The 21,075-nt window shown below is 45.4% G+C and overlaps 1 protein-coding gene across 12 annotated transcripts in view; it reads left to right on the top strand.

Annotated features, from left to right (window-relative positions):
• GIT1 (GIT ArfGAP 1) overlaps nucleotides 1-21,075 on the top strand; it is a 294,885-nt gene that overhangs the window by 225,137 nt on the left and 48,673 nt on the right. For all 12 annotated transcript variants that reach the window (XM_085649217.1, XM_085649216.1, XM_085649213.1 and 9 more), the window contains 3 exons: nucleotides 11,500-11,597; nucleotides 12,989-13,100; nucleotides 20,712-20,845. In XM_085649217.1, coding sequence (XP_085505343.1) covers nucleotides 11,500-11,597; nucleotides 12,989-13,100; nucleotides 20,712-20,845 — 344 coding nt within the window. The remainder of the gene's footprint in view (nucleotides 1-11,499; nucleotides 11,598-12,988; nucleotides 13,101-20,711; nucleotides 20,846-21,075) is intronic.

The raw sequence follows: 21,075 nt of genomic DNA, 5'->3' as shown, positions 1-21,075 counted from the left end.
CACAGAAAAGAGGGATTGGGGAGGAAGCAACAAGAACAAGGTGGGGTGGGAGGGAAGAAGCAACATGGACAATGAGGGGTCGGAGAGAAAAAGCAACTTGGACTACCAGGGGAGGGAGTGAAGAATCAACAAGGACCACAGAGGTGAGAGAAAAAAGCAACACAAATAACGGACAGGAGGGAGGGAAGAAGCAAAACTGACAACAGAGGTGGGTGAGACAGAAGAAGCAACATAGACGAGGAAGAAAAAAAAAATAGTACCGGAATCACAATAACAGCAGAAGGACTCTAATCAAAATGAAGCAATCAGTACTTGGTCCTTGCTCCACACGAAAGAAAAGGAAATGAAACTGGCAAGCACTGGCAATTAGGAGGCACCAAATAGGAGTGATAAGCAAGCCAATAAATTGTAAACGGTGAGCAGACTCCAAACCCTTTGTAGTAAACAATCTCTCTCGCAAGCAACAGCACGTGTGCACTGTCTTAGCCAAGGCCTAAAAAAGTACTCCTCTTAACAGAGGATTTGTATGCATTCATTATGCCTAGGCCTACTTAATGTGTTTCTGAACTGGGACAACTTGTAGTGCCTTCTACCTAGTAGTCATTCTATTACTGGCGGTGCACTGGTGTAGCTAACTTTTACCATTGGTATGACCGTGTAGTTCTTTCGGAATCTGTGTGCCCTTTCTATGTGCTTCAGAGATGTTCAGTCAATGGTAGTGTTTGTTTAATTCGTTTGAATTTGTTCAAAGGATTACTCAAAAATGATTTGTGTTCGGCAGTGTTCTAGTGTGAAGAGCGACTTCTCGGTTTATTTTGTTTCATTGGGGTGAACGGCTGCCCATTGCAGGCCTTGAACTCGTGTTCTAAAGAGCGGAGTTCTTAGGCACTTATGTAGGTTTGATGCAGTTTGTTGTAATAGGAATTCTTAGGTTGGAATCCTTCCCAACCCGTATCCTTGTCATCTTTCGTTGTGGACGCACAGGTGTGTTCGTCGTCAGTTTGCTTGTGCATCAATGTTCGTAGAAGAGTTGGGTCTCTGCTTCTTTCCTGAATTTGGGTTGCTCCTTGGTATGTATTGTGTTTGCAGAGAAGTTTCATCATTTTGCAGATGGTGCAGAGATGTTGTTCTGATAGCCGTCTTCTTTTAGGGGCAATGATCACCCGTATGCTAGCCTTGAATTGTGTATTCTGAATATTTTTGGAATTTAGCTTGGATGAAAAGAGCTGTTCGATTTAGGCTAACTTGAATTGAAAGGCTGCAAGTATCGTGTGGAAACGCAATTGCGTATGGCTCAGAATTGGGGGGGAAGGCAAGCGCTTTTCTAATGTGACGATCTATAAACCGCTGTGTAGAGCCCCCTTCTCGGGATGCTACCAACGATCATGTCCCCGGTTTTCACTGTGGCAGAGCGCTGTGAAGTGGTCCCAAGGCGCAAAACCGCTCCACATAATATAGCCATCTGAAAGCAGTCTGGATTAAAGATGACTCTCCTCTGTCTCGCCGTCTGCCAGCCCCTCTTTACATCCAGCTTCCCCGCCTTGAGTTTTTCTTCCGAGTTGGCCTGGGAGAGCCTGGACCGCCCCCCCGGGCTCTGGAGCGCGCTCAGGGTTCCTCCCTCGCTCATTCCATTCCAGCCGCTCACCCTGCCAGACGCCAGCGCTGGGAGCCGAGCGGGGCTCTGCGGGGAGGGCGGGAGCCGCTGCCAGGGCCAGCCTCATTGCCTTTCCTGCTCCGTGCCAGTGAAGCCCTCTCCGGAGGGGCTGGTGGCGGGTCCCTGCAGCCTGTCTTCACCCACACTCCCCCTGTGGACAAGTACTGGGGCGCCGTGCACAGGACGCCTGCCCAGGTGTCTTTTGAGAGACTGCGGCCAAATCTCTGAGCAGCTATAGGACAAACCAGCCATTGCCTAAGCCTCGAAATGTTCTCCCCGTCGTAACTGGACATCTGGCCTTGCTTTGGGACCAGGAAAGGAGTCGAATTGTCAGGTAGGATGTGCTGGTTCGAGTCGGTCCGCGCGTGGCAGCCAGGCTCTCGCTTTCTCCTAAGCAGATCACGTTGTTTCCGTTCACTCTTTTTTGAGCTGAGAAATGTGTAACCATTCCTGTTTCTGGAGGTCCGATTCTGGCTGTGTGTCTGATCTTAGCACTGCAGCAGGGACGTGCGTCTTAGCTCTTCTTTCTGCACACAAGTCCGATTCCATTGCAGCCCCCTGGCGTTCTTTGCTATTATCTAAGGAATGGTCTGTATCACTTCCCCATCATCACGGATACTCCGTTAAAAGCGTCCAATCCCGTCTCTTCTCACGCTCTTCATCCGTCTGTCCTTTCTCCTCTGTTCCTTCTCCTCTGTTCCCTCTCCTCTGTTCCCTCTCCTCTGTTCCCTTCTTCCTCCTTCAGACTTTCCACAGAGGGTGTGAGGTCACGGAAAGCGAGACGAGTTAACTAGGAACACAAGCAAATTATATTGTAACTTACAATATAATTTGCTTGTGTTCCCACTTGTGTGTGTTTTGCTCAGCCGTTTTTGTTGTCGGTGCGCTTTTGCCACGCAGTTTTGAAATCATGACTAATTTTCGGCATCTTGGGGCAGGCATATTCTTAAAAACCGCGAGCAGCAGCAGCGGGGCGGTGACGGGCTTGCGGCCGTCGGGCGAAGGCGAGGGTTTATTTAGACTAGTCTGGCTGGCAGCGGTTGGTTAACCCCTCGGGCATCGTAGCCTCGCCTGCCTTTTATCCTCAAACTGCAAGCTGCATTTTAAGGCGACACATACATTCTTCTGATGTCATTTGTGTGGGTAAACTGCGAAAAAGGACGACGGCGTGTTTTCCGATTTCACCAGCGTGATTGGTGCCTGGCCTTTTTGATAAGGGCGTGTTTATTTTCGGTTTGATTGACGTACAAGCACGTAAAGATGTTGCGCCAGCTCCATCCACACTTTCATTTGGACCTGTTTTTTGACAGAGGCCAGCATCTGTGTGGCTACAATAAAAGGCGCGTGTGTCCGTGACGGACTGGAACCAGCTGTTGGTTTTTCCTCAAGTTTTACCAGTGATGCTAAAGGGAAGCGCAGCTGTGTGTTACATATATGTCTAGGGCAGGCTGCGTAATGTTACATGCACATGTTTCTGGCCGGTGAGAGGGGAGCATGTGTTTTGGGGATGGCACGTAGAGGGGAGCGCTGGGAGTGTCTGGGGGTGGAGTGGCGGAGGGGAAGCGCGAGTGGGTGATTTAAAGTGCAGACCCACTGGAAGCACCGTCATAGCGCCCTCTGGTGGCGGGGTCGTAGACTCCTGGGCTGCGTTTATTGCAACAGCCACAGTTGACTTTTCTTCATCTCCGGGCAGCCCAGGGCTTCTAGTGGACCGGGTTCTGATGGGTCTCAGACCCGGAAGTAATTAGAAACTCGTATTGAAACGGGTCCCTATATTGGTCCAGGTATTCATGTCCTTAACTTTCTAGGCAAAAGCACTGATCGATTGACCGTAAACACCCTTAAAGTAATCCATGTCAGCAATACAACCCCTGGTTATACTTCATGTGGTTATGTGTAATTTGTAAAGCACACTGTCATCCCGGCGCTGCTGCCGGTGCAAAACTAGCCTGGCCCAGGGCTGGAGAGAGGGTCTATTAAAAAAGCGAGGCCTTCAGCTTCCTGCGGAACTCAAAAGTAGAAGCAGCGGCTCTGAGGTGCTCAGGCAGGTCATGCCAGGCTTAGGAGCGACGTAGGAGAAGGCTCGACATCCGGTCCTAGCTCTGTGTATGGATGCCATGTGTGCCCATAGGAGACTTTCCGAGCAGAGGCGTCTGGAGGGTTTGTGAAATGAGATTTGTCTAAGGTAGTCTGTGCCCATGTTATGTTATGCTTTGAAGGTGTGTTTGAGGAGTGTGAACAGGCCACGTTTATGTATTGAGAGCTGCGGTCGAAGTGAATTAAAAAAACAAGTATGGGAACTGTGATGCTGTGTGCATGGGGTCCGTGAGCGTGGGGGCCGGTTCAAATAAGTGGCAAAAAATATTTTACCTTTTTTGGTCTTTTACCTTCCGGTAACTACATATGAAATGACGCACAGTTTAAATGAAAAATAAATTTAAGTTAATCAGTAGGAAATGTACTGTTGTACATTGTGAAACCTCTATTAGTTAATCCACTGCAGAGATCTGTGTGTAACCAAAGCGCCACGGAACTGAATCGTGGTTGGTGCAGTGGAGAAAAGTGACTTGTGTATAGTTAGTGCTATGAGGTGCTAGCTAGTGACAGAAAGCACTGTCAATTTTAAACTTGCATTACAGACAGTATGATATGGGCTGCTACAAAATGAGCAAAAGCTTTAAGGTAAAAAAAAAAGTGATTCCAAAATATAGATTTTATTAATATCCAGACTGTACATAGTGCATTTTGTTTAGAACGGGCCATTAAAAGCACACAATTCACAGTTCAGCTGGTAAATCCCTTGCAGTACCACTCAAAAAGAATACATCTGTCTCATCAGGAAGCGTCAGGTGATTCCATCAATTAAATCCAATCCAGGATTCCAAGTACCATTTACATTAGCAGATTAACCAGTTGCGCACATTTACATTTCGTTCAGGCAAGCAGGCACCCTGGCAAGAAGGGTTGTTTAGCAGTCTGCCCCTCCTTTGTTTTCACAGCACAGGCGTTTCCATCCCCCTCCACTTCAGCTTGAACAATTCTGCTGTTGGAATTAACTGTTCCAGGAGGGTTACCTTGTCACAGAATGTTGGTGAACTGTTTTGGTGAAATTAAAAATGAATGGGCATTTTGTGCCCCTAAGGGCACGCCCACTTCGACATCTGATTGTGAGCGACTCAGGCTCCCTGCGGTGCAGTGTGATATGCGTGTGGTGTGGAAGATTGTGTGCCGCGCTCTGAATGGTTTTAAGTCGTCTGGTGACTCTTTTGCTGATTCCCATGTAGTAGTTCTTACCGTAGTCCAGCTTGCTTTTGACTAGGGGGTGTGTGATGGTTTTGCAAGTGCTGGTTGAAAGCCATTTGAAGATTTTGTTCGTGGTGTGAAAACAGGAAGTTGAGATGGCGTTGACTTAAGAGGTCAAAACCCAAGGTTTTTATCAGGGGTGGGTGTGAGTCAGAGTTCAGCCGACCACAAGGTGGAGACTCAAAAAGATATGTTCTTTCCAAAGATCATGACTTTTGTCTTGTAGGTGTTAAGTTTGAACCAGTTGATCTTCATGCTGTCGGCGCTTTCAGTCATGCAGACGGCAAACTTGGTCAGGGTGTTGTAGGTCTTCTCTGAGAGGAAAAATGTAAGCTGGGTATTGTTCCTGTAGGATAGGACGTTGATGTCGTGGGTGTGGCCGATGCTCGCTTGCGGGATCCTGCAGATGTTAAGAGGTCGGGCTCAATGAGCATCATCTGTGGGGCACCACATACGAGGTTGCTTTCATCCAAAGAGTATGGGGTCAACCTGACTGGCTTTGTCTTATCAGTAAGTACAGAGTATATCCAGCAGAGAGCGAGTCCTTGGATTCCAATCCCAAGCAAGCAACTGATGAGGTGGATTACCATGTTGAAAGCCGCAGAGCGGTCTAGGGGGATGACAGCAGCTGTTTCTCCTCTGTCCAGGGTCATACGGATATTGACTGTTGCAGCGATGAGTGCGGTTTCCTTGCTGTAGATGGTGTAAAGCTGGAATGAGTGATGTCAAGGAGTTTATGGTTGTTAAGATTGTTGGTGAGGTGCATGATAAGTTTTTCCAGAACTTTAGCATGGTACTTTAACAGGGAGGTCGGTCTGTAGTTGGCGAGTGTTTGGTCTGCAGAAGGAATCTTCAGGAGAGGGAGACTGTGGTGGATTTCCATGTGCCTGGAAAGGTGCTAGAAGAGATGGAGACATTTAGAATCGGGGTGAGTGCATGCTCATGGGTTATAGTCCTTTGCTGATGACATGAGGGGGCACAGATCTAAGGGGGCTCCAGAGAGGATGGACTACATGATGGAGAAGGTATCGTCCTTGGAGACAGTGGGCCAAGTGGTCAGAGTGGTTACTTTGGCCAAGATGAAGAGTTGTGTATCTAGGAATGGTGGTTCTGGTTAAGGGTCAAAGTTGTCATGTATGGTGGTGTCTTGCTGCAGAATAACAGAGCTTGTCACAGAGGTCCTGAGAAGGGGTAATGTTGTTGGAGTCAGCCGCTGTGGAGGTAAAATCTTTCACAGTGGTGAAGGACTTCTTGCTGCTGTTGGTGCTGGCATCAATGCAGTTTGGGAATTGAGCCGATTTGTGCTCTGGATTTGCCAGTGGTAACAGCTCAAGTCAAATTTGAAGGTGTTCTTTTCTGCGTTGTCTTTGCTCATTCTCCATTGGTGCTCCAGTTGCTTGCAGTGGCACTTCGCTAAGCTGAGTTCCTCCGTGTACTTGCTGACTTGTGGTCTGGATCTTGTGGTTTTGCTTGTCTTGAGGGGAACTAATGTGAGTGTAGACATTGATCCAATTGTTGAGGTTAGTGATGGAGACAGATAGGCTGCTGTTGCGTTTAGGCTTGTGTTCCATGAGTATGGTTGTCGGCACCGAATAATGAGAAGATGGCTTGTCATGTCCTGCCTGAAGCATGGGTAACCCACTTCATGAACCTGTATAATCATGGTAGCCCTACTCGACAAATTGCAACTGTTGGCTCTCCACCAGGTTCATTGTCGCAGTTTGAGGTGAGCGAGATTAAAGAAGGAATATATGCCCTAATACGCAATAAGGCCCCAGGCCCGGATGGGATTCCTCCTGACTTATTTTTGGCGCAGGTTGATCTCTGGGCACCTATACTCACGCACATTTTTAATACGGCAGTGGAAATGGGAATGCCCAGGTCGTGGTCAACGGCTAGCATTGTGCCCCTATTTAAAAAGGGCAACAAGTGTGACCCCAAATGCTACCGTCCAATCTCATTAATAGATGTGACCGTAAAAGTACTAGGGAAGGTTATCCTGAATCGTCTGACGGACTGGGCGGAGGAAAATGAGATCATTACTGACGTTCAGTATGGTTTTAGACCTGGTCGTTCTACCACGGACCAGTGCCTTAATCTGTATAACTTGGTGGCAAAGTACACCGTGGCAGGCGAGGGGATGGTCTTTTTGGCCTTTATGGACCTGACAGCAGCTTTTGACCGGGTGAATCGCGAGAAGCTGTGGGAGATTCTTGAGCTGCTGGGGGTCGATCCATGACTAATATACATCCTTCGAACACTACATCTAAACACAACAGCTCAGGTCAGATATAGCAATGAGGGGAACCTTACCGAACATTTTTCATGTACTAGAGGCGTGAGACAAGGCTGCATTTTGGCGCCCTTTTTATTTACGCTATACATAAATGGTTTGGATAAAACACTTGTTGACTTGGGGGTTGATTGTCCAAGAGTTGGCAAAAGAAGTATACCCGTCCTTCTATACGCGGACGACGCAGTCCTCTTATCCCGTACAGGGAGGGGACTTTAGTCTCTCATTGACGGCTTTAGTAGGTTTATGGCAAATCTAGATTTATCTCCTAATCTCACAAAATCCTACATAATGGAAGCAGGGAAAAGACCAACAAAGAATTTCACTTTTAAAATTGGGGGACTCAAACTGGAGACGGTCGAGGTTTTTAACTACTTAGGAATATTATTTGATAAACACCTCAACTTTAATCCACTAATCTCAGAGAAATGTAAGCAACAAACGAGTACAATGGGCTCAATCATGAATCGAGCCTCGAGATTAGGTCGTTGGTCACCAAATGAAATGTTGCATTTATATAATTCAATTTGTTGCTCTAAAACCATGTACGGGAGCGAGGTATGGGGATTCCGTAATACGTCCTTGATACAATTGGAGGAAAACAAGTTCCTTAGAAGGATTTTGCAAGTTCCTCAGAGTATACCTGCCCACATTGCTCATGAGGAGCTGGGGATTCCTTACATTAGCGATAGGATAAGCACTAAACCAATAATGTGCTGGATTAAAATCTGGACCAACCCTGAGGCTAGTTTAAGTAGACAAATAATAAAGGACTGCATTAGCAGGGACAAAGGACTACGGATACCCTGGCTTAAATATGTGAAGGAGACTTTGAAGTGGTTGGGATTTGTAAACTACTTTGATGAACCCACGACCTTGATGCCCCAGGTAAAAGCTGCCATAAAAGCCGAACATCTTAGGCGCCTTGCTTGCGCACGAGAAGACACTGAAATACTGAAAGGTTCAGTGAGAGCCCACATTTTAACAAAATCTGTAGCAGGATTAGAACCTTACCTGGCGTATATATATAACAAAAATGATAGATTTTTAATGATCAGATTTAGATTAGATCTTTTACACCATATTTTAGCCGTCCCTGCAGGGTACATAAAAGATGTTTTGTCAAAGGGTCCGTGCGGCTGTGATCTGGGATCTCCGCAGGATACCCTTCATTTTGTATTTTTTTGTCCGTTATATGAGTACCCAAGGGCAGTCTTTTTAAAAACTGTTCTAAGAAAGAACAAATTCACCCAGGTAAGGGTGGCACTCTTATACCTGAAACTTTCAGCGGACCCCCTCACGTTGTTCTGCACAGTGAATTTTTTAAGACTAGCTGCAAAACTAAGGAAGACTAGATGCGAGATGTAAACAACTTTGCTCTGGGGTATAGAGGGTCGGGTATTATGATTAAAAGTCGCTTCTTAAATGCCCCAATGCATATTTTGGCCCTTACTGCAGTCTTAAACAAGGTCCCAATCTAATTACGAAATGAACGGTTTATTGATCTTGGGAAGTGCTATGATGTTTTAAATTGATATAGTTAATATCCTCTTCTTTTTTGGTTATGATTATGTATTCTTAAAATGCCATGGTGTTAGTGCCACCTGCACTGAAGCTGTCAAAACTCTGCACCTTATAAATACTGTGTCTTGTTGCTTTGCCATAGGTATTTAGCTATCAAGGTCTCGGATAAAACCCTGATGAATTGTTATTTTTTAAACATTTTAAGGACATTTTGCTATTTTAATGTATTGTTGGAATTTGTAATTGTTATGATCTTGCTTGGATGTTTTAATATCCGAATAAAAGATTATTGAATTGAGTATGGTTGTCAAGTCTTCCTCTGGGATGTTTCAATTTCAGTGGGCTAGCATGGCAGTAGAAGTTCTGTATTGGTGCAGAACTGGAATGGTGAATGTGATGAGGGCCTGATCGGTTCAGGTGATAGGCATGGGTTTATTGACTGAGATGTTGTTGAAAGTGGTTCAAATTGGGTCCAGGAGGTGACCAGTTGAGTGTGTGGGTCTTTTCACATGTCGGATGAGGCTGAGGTTACCCAGGTCTTCGAGGAGTGTGGTCGTGTTTGGGTCGGCATGGTATTCAGGTGGAAGTTCAACTTTCCTAAGAGGATGAAGGAGCTTGAGTTTTGTTTTAAGTCAACTTTCATTTCCTAAGATTATTTGCTTTTTCCAGGTGTTGCTACTCTAGATTTTTTTTGTAAGCGATATGAGTTTTGTGTAGTGAATATTGTGAACTGAGTCATCTCTAGGTGTCTGAGTGAGTTTGCATTGTGGTATTCCTAGTTTTTTTGCCCTAAGCTTCACCATCCGGGCAGCATTTTCTGCCGTTCAAAATGGCTACTTTTCAACCATTCCTAAAAATAATCAGAAATTGACTTGGCACAATTTAGAGCTTTGGAGTTGAGGCTGAAGATCGTGCGAGTTGCTCACAGTGCTCGTCAGTGGGTCATAAAGGTCATTAAAGTGTGGGAAGGAAATACAGACCTGTCAAAATATGAACACCAGAGGAAGAGAGAATGTTGTACTTACAGATCAGTGGGCGAGTTGTGCGTGGGGAATGGTGAATTGGAGGAGACAAAATAAAGTACCCGCTGAAGGAGAAACTGAACAGACTGTGCTGACGAGAAGAGAGATGACGTATGAAATATGCAAATTAATGATTTTAAAGGTATGTGGGGGGCAAGTGTCTAACAGTTTGACTGTAGAGTAGAGCTGTGTGAGGGGAATTTAGGAGTGAATGACGCACACTGGAGACCACTATCCCTTCTACATACCGTAGTAATTTGGTTCCATATTTTCAGAATTAACATATTTTCAGTTCTAATCATTCGCAACAATCATTGTTTACTCATTAATTTGATTATGCTAAAAGCACTGCTAAATCCAATAGGCCTGGCTTGTGTTAGGCATATGTTCGCTGCTGTGTGATATGTCTGGAGGCATTCAAATACTGGACAGGGGCATGCTTTGTCAACCACAGAATTTTAGTTTACATGTTTCAAGCCGCGCCCTTAATTACATAGGTCACGACACTTGGACAGGATTCCTAGCTACACTTTTTTGGCGTAGGTCTCTTTAGCCCCCACCATACACACACACATGTTTTTCATCACACTTAAAGCCCAGGGACAGTGGTGACTCATTTTAGGGTTAGAGATCACTGGAGATTTTCAAGTTATTAACCCAGTCACAGACTTGGAAAGTAACCCAGAATAACGCTTTTCCTGAGATTCTGAGCTTACAGTATATCCGTCCAATCACGCCTGCCCCTCAGTTTATTAGTGAGGTGGACGTCTGTGGCCTTTAAGGGGTGCTTGCGAGCCACAGTAGCCCTGCCAGGATTTTTGTGTTATGCCCCGCTTGGAGGCTCAAGAGTGGATCCGACTGTTTGGAAAATCTCGAGAGTTCCTGAGAGGCCTTTGTAAAGATTGCAGGGCTGGGGCAAAGTTAGTCACAGGTCCTGTTTACCATGGTTGAATTTGCGTGAATTGTTTGATATGCTGTGGGACAGTCCACCTTTGATTAAGACCTCCCATCTAAATTCCTCCTTTTTCACTCAAGCAAATCGATCAACAGGGCCCTTTTTACTGCTCGAACCAAAGTTCACCAACTACCATCGACTGCGTGTAGCCCGCCATGAGTCCTTATTTCCCACAACCTTTCAAAACTTTTTTATTTGTCTACTTTTGTCAAGTTGAAAATAATCCCACTAGGGCTACTCAAGGTCCATGGCTTGATTGCCCAGACTCTAATCGTTCCAGTTACGTTTTCATTTATTTGAGGTTTTGTACAATATATTACAAGCCTAAGTGAACAAGGATGAAGACATGTCCCACTCAATTGGAAATTCTGTTCATTCATTTTACAAAGTACTTAATCTGATCCATAGAATGGTTCATGGGAGCAGTTCGAACTTCTCCAAGCTCTTTCTCCTTTGTCCATCTCAACTCAGTCCCCTAGCTCACCTCGATGATATGAAGTACATCGAAAGAGGTTGGAGATGGATTGTGTTCAGAGGCAGATACTGTGGAAGTGGCAGACGACCAAATGCATTTTCCATCAAACACTCCGAGTCCCCAGTTCTCTCAGGAAAGTGCATAGAAATCGGTGAATTGTCTCTCTCGTCCTTTTTGTGCCCTTGCCCCAGTTTTGGCCCATGTTGAATCTATTGGGTGGATATTGTCTGCCATGAATACCTGCATTAACCTTGGTTTACTCTCTTGCTTCAGTCTGGTTGACCACGCAGAACCATAGCACGCTGGTGACGGAACGGAGTGCGGTGCCCTTCCTGCCCGTAAATCCAGAGTACTCCGCTACGCGCAATCAGGTAAGGCAGTGTCATGTCAGTTGGCGCACTCTGCCACGCTTTCCTAGACTGTAAATACCCTATTGGATTGCTGTGCTTTATTAGTTATATATATCCTAGTGTGATAGCTTGCACGATATATTGTAGTCTCAACTTATGTGTTTCAATAGATTCTTGCATCGTGTTAGGTGTATTTTATGTTATTTCGTAAGTAGTGTTACATTAGTGTTTTGTGTTATAGTATATTTCACATTCTTCCTTTATCACATATCAACTTGCCACTGTCATTGCCTTCCAAGCCTTGGTTTAGTCTAAAGTCGCCTGCTTCAAACTCCTGCATATTGTCTTACCTTTGTATCGTACAGACATCCTTCTTCTTTTTATTTGTTATTTAGCCAGCATTTTGTCTCCCATTCTTTCAAGCGATTTACTTCAATCCTTTGTACTGCTGGTTTTTGCTTCTACACGCTTTAGATATCTGTGTATGCATGTACGCACTCCTTCAGGGATTGCGCGCCGGTTCCCGTCTCCTCGTCAGTTTATCTGGATCTCCTTCAGTCTGCTTGTTTCAAAGCACTAGAAACCCAGTGGATCATCCTAGCGCAGTCCTGGCACCACTGTGGTGAATTAAGAGAGAACAACTGGCCTGTTCAATACTAACTGGCTAATTATGAGTCTTACGTGAAAACCAGCGTAGAGATACCCTACCCAGAATTACTAGTACTGCAGAGTGCCATGATTACTGGCTGTATAGTACTGAACCCTTAAGGGTTTGGACTCCTGGAATGAGAATTGGCTGCGGAAATCCGTGTTTGCACAACAAATTCTACAGGTTTCATCCATGCCGGGGAATTTTCCTTGGACAAATTCCTTCACCTATCCACTGGTGGTACTTGTTTGGGGAAAATACAGAAGGTTTTTCTTATAATTTGTAATTCTGTTTCAACGGCGCACTGAGGTCTGTGGTTGAATCAGGATTTTCGCAAAACTTGCAATAAGGGCCTACGCCTGTCGTTCGACTGGTCATTCCTAAGTATATAGGGGCTCTGGAATCACTGGTCAGTAAAGAATAAATAATGCGGCTGCATCCAATAAATGATGCTTCAGGAAAATTCGAATTTTTGATCTAGAAATATTTTGCTTGTGTGTTCTGTGAAATGCCTCTTCCACACTACTCTATTCAGTTTTCATGGCCTGTTGCACACTCACTTTCTCTTCCGTTTGCATGTACCATAGCATTCTTTCTTCGCCTTTGTATCCATTGTCTAGCTCTCTCACTTGGCGTCTCATTGTACTTGCACACGTCATTGTACGTCATGGCTCTTGTCTTGTGCACTCTTCCTTATCACTTCCTCGCCCTCTGTGACAGATGGTCGGTCACCTGTCTCCTCTCCTTTTCATCTCTTCGGCAGGGACGACAGAAGCTAGCCAGGTTTAATGCCCGTGAATTCGCCACGCTCATAATCGACATCCTGAGTGAAGCCAAGAGGCGGCAGCAAGGGAAGAGCCCCATCAGCCCTGCAGGTAGGGGACCTCTTGGATGTACTGGACAAGGGGTCACTCAGGGTGAAGCCTCCAGAAGGAGCACCAGAACAGGGGGCTCAGGGAGACGGGAACAGAGTTAGGGACAATTACTAGTCTGTTGCAGATGGAGACTGAAGCCGAAGAAAAAGGATTAAAGGATAAAGATAATAAAATAAGGTAAAATAAATGTGAAAGTAAATAAATTAGAATAAAGATACAGAAGCTACACCATCACTCATGAGTCACAGGTACACAAGAGGCATGAGGGAAGCCAGGGGCCATTGATGCAATTGCAGCAGTAGGGAAGCCGAAGGGAGGGGGAGGGGCATTCATACAGGTGCACCACTAGGGGTGAACCATGGGTCAATTGTACAGTTACATTTCAGCGCAAGGGGAAGCCAGAGCTGCTGAACAGGTAGAGAACCTGCACAGTGGAAACGGAGGGCCATTGGTGCAGGCCCAGCAGCCCAGGGCTCCAAGGCATTGGGAAGCTTCACATGTGTACATTCCTGCTTACCAATGCGTGGCTGCTGTACATCTCCGCACAACAATTTTTCGATGGTGTACCTCTCCAGCTTGATGGATTTCGACTAGCGTTTACCCTTATTCGTTCAGTTCAGTAAGTCTAGTTTTATGTTAAGATGGTATTTGTATTGTCCTATACGCCATTATGAGCAGAAGGCGTTTTCAAAGCCCTAAATGGGGACAGAAGAGAAATAAAAGATGAACCAGGTGAGAGGAAAGGAAGGGGAGCATTTTCAGAGAATAAATGAAGAAGTCTTGTGGATGAAGTGGCCTTTTCCAAACGCTAGTATATTGCTTCATTTGTTCCCTGATCTTGGAAAGCCCTTGCTTATACATTCATTGCTAGCAGCACCCTGACTACATGCACAGATGGTGTATACACTACTCTGTATATGCTCTGCTGGTATACCGCCTGCACATAAAGGGAACGCTGGGGTGCAATCTAACCTCTAGGTGTTCTGCGGCATATATCTGACGCCAGTGTATGCTATTCTGCGTAATGCCACATAGATGCACTCCCAGTGTATCTTATGTACTACTGAAGCACTGCTGGTAAATGTTACACCTTGTAGAAGGGATTTTAGTATAGATATTTTCTGCACTGTAGGTAATGTAATAGTATAAATCTTACCTTACTTATGCTCTGCTTGTGTTTATCTTGCCATTGCTTTGAGTATTTAAATCTATAAATATCCTGTACGTATTTCTCCCCTAATGGTGCTCCCTTTAGTTTCTTTGCCATAAATACATGCTGGCAGTGTTTTATCTGTCCTGTGGTCATCCTGTGATGCAATTCTGCAGTTTAAATGCGCTACTGATATGCATCAAGCCCTATAAACCTTGTGTGATTAATGAATAAATACACATATATACATACATATACACACACACACATTTTGCTGATATGTATTCTAATCTATAATTGCTCTGTAAGGTAATTCTGCATGTATACATCCTGCCCTATATAGGTGGTTTGCTTTCCTCACCAAGTATAGCCTGCCTTTCCCCATCATGCTGTATAGATGCTGTTTGAGGCATATGAGCTGCAGAATACATACTTGTGCATAGATCGCCATCTGGTGTTGGGCTCGGATGTTTGCAGTTTGTTGTTGTCTTGGAAGAAGTCTTTGTAGTCAGGAGATGGGTGACTCCTCCCTTGGACGATAGTGCGCATGAGCATCCACATCTATCCTTAGATTGGTTTTTTTCCGCCATCGGGTTCGGATGCGACTTGCTGTGCTCCGGTTTGGTACCGTGTTTCCAACCCTTTTCGGCGCGCAACCCATCACCACTCGACGGTATTGTTTCGTTCACATGCCCATCGACGCGCTAACCTTAAAATCCTCGATACCGGTCGTCGACGCGGGCCGCTGGGCCTATCGGCTCCATTCTGGGCCTACGGCTAATGGAAAGGACTCCATTTAAAAAATGCCCCCACTGTGGAGCTAAATTTCCACACAGGGACCACCACAAGGTCTGCAACCTTTGCCTCTCGCCAGAACACGAGGAAAAGGGTTGTCAGGCCTGAGCCTCTTTTCGATCCAAAAAGACTATCCTTGATCGCCGGGCTCGACGACACGTTATGGCTCAACAGGCTACCGTTGCCACACGAGAATTTTGACAAAGGCTCGATGTTCCGGAGGCAGAAGATTCGGAGGAGCTCGACATCATCTCCAAAGCTGATGACTCCGATGACCACATCACTCCAGGTCAACGAGTGAGTACAAACGTCCATGTCCCTGCCCCATCAGATAAACAGAAGGCTCCGGTCAAAACTTTACCTGAAGGCCTTAGTCGCGACTGAGGGAAAACTTCAGAAACCCCGCCTCCAGGCCCGGCTCCGAATACAAGGGAAAAGCCTTCCGGCAGCTCGGGACAGAGCAAGTCGCATGTTAGTACCCATAAAACACATTCGGTACCGAAATCAGGGATACGCCCAAAAAGGCCTCGGTATCGAACCCTTCGGCACCGAAAGACCATAAGGCCTCGGAACCGAACAAACACCGAAAACCTTCGGGTCCGAAGAAGATTTCCGATTCGACACCGAAGCCAAAGGAGCACAAGACTCCTCCTACGGCTCCAGAACCCAAATCAAAACCACGTTCGGAACCGAAAAAATCGGCACTGAAAGGAGAGAACAAGCAGGAAGAACTGTTTCGACCAGATCCTATCGATCCAAAACAAAAGACATTACGTGTGGACCCTAAAACAGGCCATATTGTCAATCTCCCATCAAAGAAGAGGAGATCGGATACCTCACACTCTCCTGAGGTACTTGTGAAGAAAAGAGACGTTGCAACTTCACCCCTAAGTTCCTCTTCTCCTATTCTTCCTACCAAACCTTTGTCTCCTACACACTCTCCTAGACTCTCTCCATACTCACCACACCACCACAGGATGAGGATGATCTAGGGGACGGGGGTAGACACGTTAAGGATCCTTTAGATGACCCTGATGATGACACTACTCCACCACAGGATACATGGGACGATCACAACAATCCCACAGAGCCTCCAGACCTTCCTGATCCAGATGTATTCCCATCTAGGCCATCCCCCCCAGATGACAATATCTGGTTTAGTCAACTCATTAATAGGGCTGCGCAATATCATTGCATTGAACTATATTCAGACCACATGGACGAAGACTTCCTACTAGATACATTTGCTCAGTCACAAAAAACAATACATACATTGCCCATGCTTAAAGGTGTCACTAAGCATGCACCAGACATATTTAAAGACCCTGTCAGGACCCGGATTCTCAATCCTCGGATTGATAAAAAGTATAAGCCAGCCCCTAACGATCCAATTTACATTAAAGGACAAATACCTTTTAGATTCTTTGGTAGTCTCCAATGCAAGAAAACATGCTAATTCCCAAACCTCTGTTGATGCTCCACTTCCAGACAAAGAGTCTAAACTGCTAGATGCATCAGGTAAATGAGTTGCCTCCCAAGCAGCCAATCTCTGGAGAATAGCTACTGCACAAGCATTGCTTGCCAGATACGACAGAGCTCGAAGATCTTTTTCAACATTACCTGACCAATACAAAGCCAAGGCCAACCATCTAGTCCAATAGGGCAAGTTAATTACAAATGCATCGATGCAGCAGAAACCGCATCTAGATCTCTCAACACCAGTGTCTTACTTCGCAGACATGCATAGTTGCGCATTTCTGGTTTTAAACAAGAAGTGCAAACAACTATCTTAAATCAGCTGTTCGATCAAGAACACCTATTTGGCCCAGCTGTGGATACAGCTCTGGAGAAAATGAAAAAAGACAGACACTGCAAAATCTATGGGAGCATTACAATCTCAAACACCACAAGGTTCCTTTCGTTGCTCCTTTTATAGGGGCGCATCCAAAAACATTGGCACAGACACTACTTCCTCCACCTACAAGAGTCCCACACAAACATCCCCAAACAAGGCATATTTTAGAGGTGGGTACAGAGAAAATAATAACAAGGGTAGAGGCCGAGGTAACAACAACCGAACCTCCCCTACTACCAAACAATGACTTCCCTCCAGACCATTCCACTCCGGTCGGAGAGAGGCTCTCACAGTTCCTACCTGTCTGGAACTCCATCACTACAGACAGGTGGGTAAGACAAATTATCCAGTATGGTTACTGCCTGGAACTTACCGCAACTCCCCCAACCATACCGCCCAAACAACGTCCAATGTCCACGGAACATCTAACGCTCCTCACTTCTTCAAAAGCCTGCAATAAAAGCAGCTCCCCTCCAGCATCAAGGCACAGGGGTTTTCTCCCTTTATTTTCTCATCCCCCAAAAAGACGGTACTCTCAGACCAATACTGGACCTCAGGCCTTTGAATATCTACATACAATCAGACCACTTTCACGTGGTCACCCTTCAACAGGTCCTCCCACTGCTCCAGCAAGGCGATTTCAATGCCACTCGAGATATCAAGGACGCCGACTTCCATATTCCTATACACCTTGCTCACAGGAAATATCTAAGGTTTATAGTGAATGGTCAGCACTATCAATTCAAGGTCCTCCCATTCGGAGTGACCACAGCACCCAGAGTCTTCACAAAGTGTCTGGCAAGAGTAGGCGCCCACTTGCGAAGACAACAAATTCATGTGTTCCCGTACCTGGATGACTGGCTCATAAAAGCCAAGTCATACAGCCAGTGTGTTCACCACACTCTCCAAACAATTCAGCAGCTCCACTACTTGGGGTTCACAATAAACCTCACCAAGTCACATCTTCAGCCGTCCCACATACATCCGTATCTAGGGGCCTCAATAGACACTTCCAAAGCCCTTGCATACCCGAATCCAGTCAGAATAGCCAGTATGCAAACCCTCATAACAAAATTTCAACCTCAACACTCACTGCCAGCTCGAGTGTTTATGCAGCTAATAGGAATGATGACCTCTTGCATTTCCATAGTGCCTCACGCAAGGCTTCAGATGCGCCCTTTACAAGAATGTTTAGCATGTCAGTGGAACCAGGCTCAAGGTCAACTTTCAGATCTGGTGTTGGTGGACAGCCGCACTCATCGTTCTCTGCAGTATTAGAACACAAAACCTTTCCAAACGGCGGCCGTTCCTAGACCCAGTTCCACAGATAGTGCTAACAGCAAACGCATCTCTCACTGGCTGGGGAACCCATCTCCTAAACCATACAATTCAGGGCAGGTGGACCCCCTCAACAAAAAGTGCTCCACATCAATCACCTGGAGTTATTGGCTATCTTTCTAGCATTAAAATCATTCCAAACACATCTCATCAACAAAAGTGTCCTTGTCCGCATAGACGATATGACCGCAATGTATTATATACAAAAACTAGGAGGAACACATTCTTTGCAGCTTTCTCAACTAGCGCAAAGCATATGGAAATGGACCATCCCACAAAAGATATACCTTCTAGCAGAACATTTTCCAGGGGTATACAATAAGATTGCGGATCTGCTCAGTCGTCAGACACAGCACATCTACGAATGGGAACTTCATCCACAAGTTCTTCTTCTGCTTTTTCAGATGTGGGGCCACCCAAACATAGATCTGTTCGCCACACATGCAAACGCAAAATCCCCAACCTTTTCCGTCAAGTATCCACACCCTTTGTCCATGGGCAATGCGATATGGATGAACTGGTCAGGCAGATTTGCGTATGCTTTTCAGCCACTCCCACTCATTCCATTAGTAGTGCGCAAGCTCAAACAGTCTCTCAAGACAATCCTGGTTGCTCCAACATGGGCCCGGCAACCATGGTTCACAACACTCCTGGAACTCTCAGTATTTCCACATTAAAAGCTACAACTCTCCCCAAAGCTTCTGACACAGAACCATGGAGAGATAACACATCCAGATCCTGCTCAACTAAACCTAGTAATCTGGCTCCTGATGTCCTAGAGTTCGGTTACCTCAACCTTCCACCGGACTGTATGAACGTCATTAAAGAAGCTAGACGCCCTACTACTAGAGCTTGCTATGCAGCCAAGTGGAAAAGATTTGTCCTTTACTGCAATAACAACAAAACTGACTCACTAGATGCTTCAATTCAAAACATAATTTGCAATTTACTGCATCTACAAAGAAGTAATCTGGCATACACATCCATAAGACTGCATCTTGCTGCCCTTGCCGCTTACCTGCAAAACAGGCAACATTTGTCATTGTTTAGGGTACCTGCCATCAAAGCCTTAATGGAAGACCTTAAAAGGATAATCCCTCCCACAATCCCACCCTCTCCAGTGTGGAATATAAACATTGTCCTTACTAAGCTCATGGGTCCTTCATTTCAACCTCTACACAAATGCGAACTGTAGTTCCTTACATGGAAAGTAGCTTTCCTTGTCGCAATCACCTCTCTAAGAAGAGTAAGTGAGATCCAGGCTTTAACCATACCAGAACTACAAATACATTATAACAAAGTGGTTCTTAGAACAAACCCAAAATTCCTTCCCAAAGTAATCTCTGCTTTCCATCTTAATCAATCTGTGGAATTACCCGTTTTCTTCCCAAAACCAGATTCTGTAGCAGAGAAAGCTCTTCACACAACAATTGATGTCAAAGGAGCTATACTTTATTACATTGACATAACTAAACGTTTTAGAAAGACAAACCAATTTTTTGTAGCTTTCTCTCCACCTCATCAAGGAAACCCCATTTCCAAAGCTGGGATTGCCAGGTGGATAGTAAAATGTATTCAAATATGCTACGACAAAGCAAAACGTACATTCCCCTAGAGCGCACTCAACACGCAAACTAGGGGCTTCCTTGGCATTCTTAGGAAACAGTCCCCTAGATGATATTTGTAAAGCAGCAACATGGTCTATGCCACACACCTTCACCAAACACTATTGTGTAGATGTGCAGGCAAAACAACAAGCTTCTGTGGGCCAGGATGTTCTTAAAACACTTTTTCAGACCACTGCAACAGATACAGGTGACCACCTCTAAGAGCACTGCTATACAGTCTATGCACAAATATGTATTCTTCAGCTCATATGCTTCGAACGGAAAATGCTACTTACCAGTATGCATCTGTTCTTCGCATGTAGAGCTGCAGAATCGCATACGCCCACCCGCCTCCCCGGTACCTCTATCTGTTCTAGGGTTATTTTACTTAGACACATGGACACCTTTTCTGTTTCTTACAAACTCCATCATTTGCCTTCATTACAAAAAACAATCTAAGGATGGAGTCGATGCCCATGCGCACTATCGTCCAAGGGAGGAGTCACCTATCTCCTTACTACAAAGACTTCTTCCAAGACAACAACAAACTGCAAACATCCAAGCCCAACACCAGATGGCGATCTATGCACACGTATGTGATTCTAAAGCTCTACATGCCAAGAACAGATGCATACTGGTAAGTAGCATTTTCCTTACAGTTATATGCTCTGCCTTATAGATGTGCTGCTATGGATTCTCCAGTGGTATGCATTTTGTCATGTAGATGCTCTGCAGTGCAATCTTGTCATACAGATGCTCTACTGGGATACAGATTGCCCCATAGATGTACTGCCTGGTATATTGCCTTTTCCTAAAGTTACCTTCAGAATTCGCTACCTTATATTGTTTGTGTTTATCCCTTCCAGATAATATTGACTACTCCTTGAGGAACCCTAGCGACACGGATGATCAGCATGATTACGACAGTGTAGCGTCGGACGAGGACACTGACCAGGAGCCCCTGAGAAACTCTAACTCTGGCCGAAACAACCGAGCCAGGGTGAGCGGGCAGTACACATTTCCTCAGGCCTGTGTGATCCATTTCTACTTAATTTCGCAGACTCATATTCCTTCTCTCCCCCTCCCACTCACTTGATCTAGGTTGGAAAATCTATATTTCTGGCTATTATTCCTACTCCCATCCTGCCCTCTTGAATATTCCACTCACTTCTGTGTGATATTTTCTCCTCTGTTTCTCTCCATTTCTCTGTTTCTTTCTGTCTTCTCTTG

Source organism: Triturus cristatus, chromosome 3_2 (assembly GCF_964204655.1).
Source record: "Triturus cristatus chromosome 3_2, aTriCri1.1, whole genome shotgun sequence".
Taxonomy (NCBI): Eukaryota; Metazoa; Chordata; class Amphibia; order Caudata; family Salamandridae; genus Triturus; species Triturus cristatus.
This window is presented reverse-complemented; position numbering and strand designations above follow the sequence as displayed.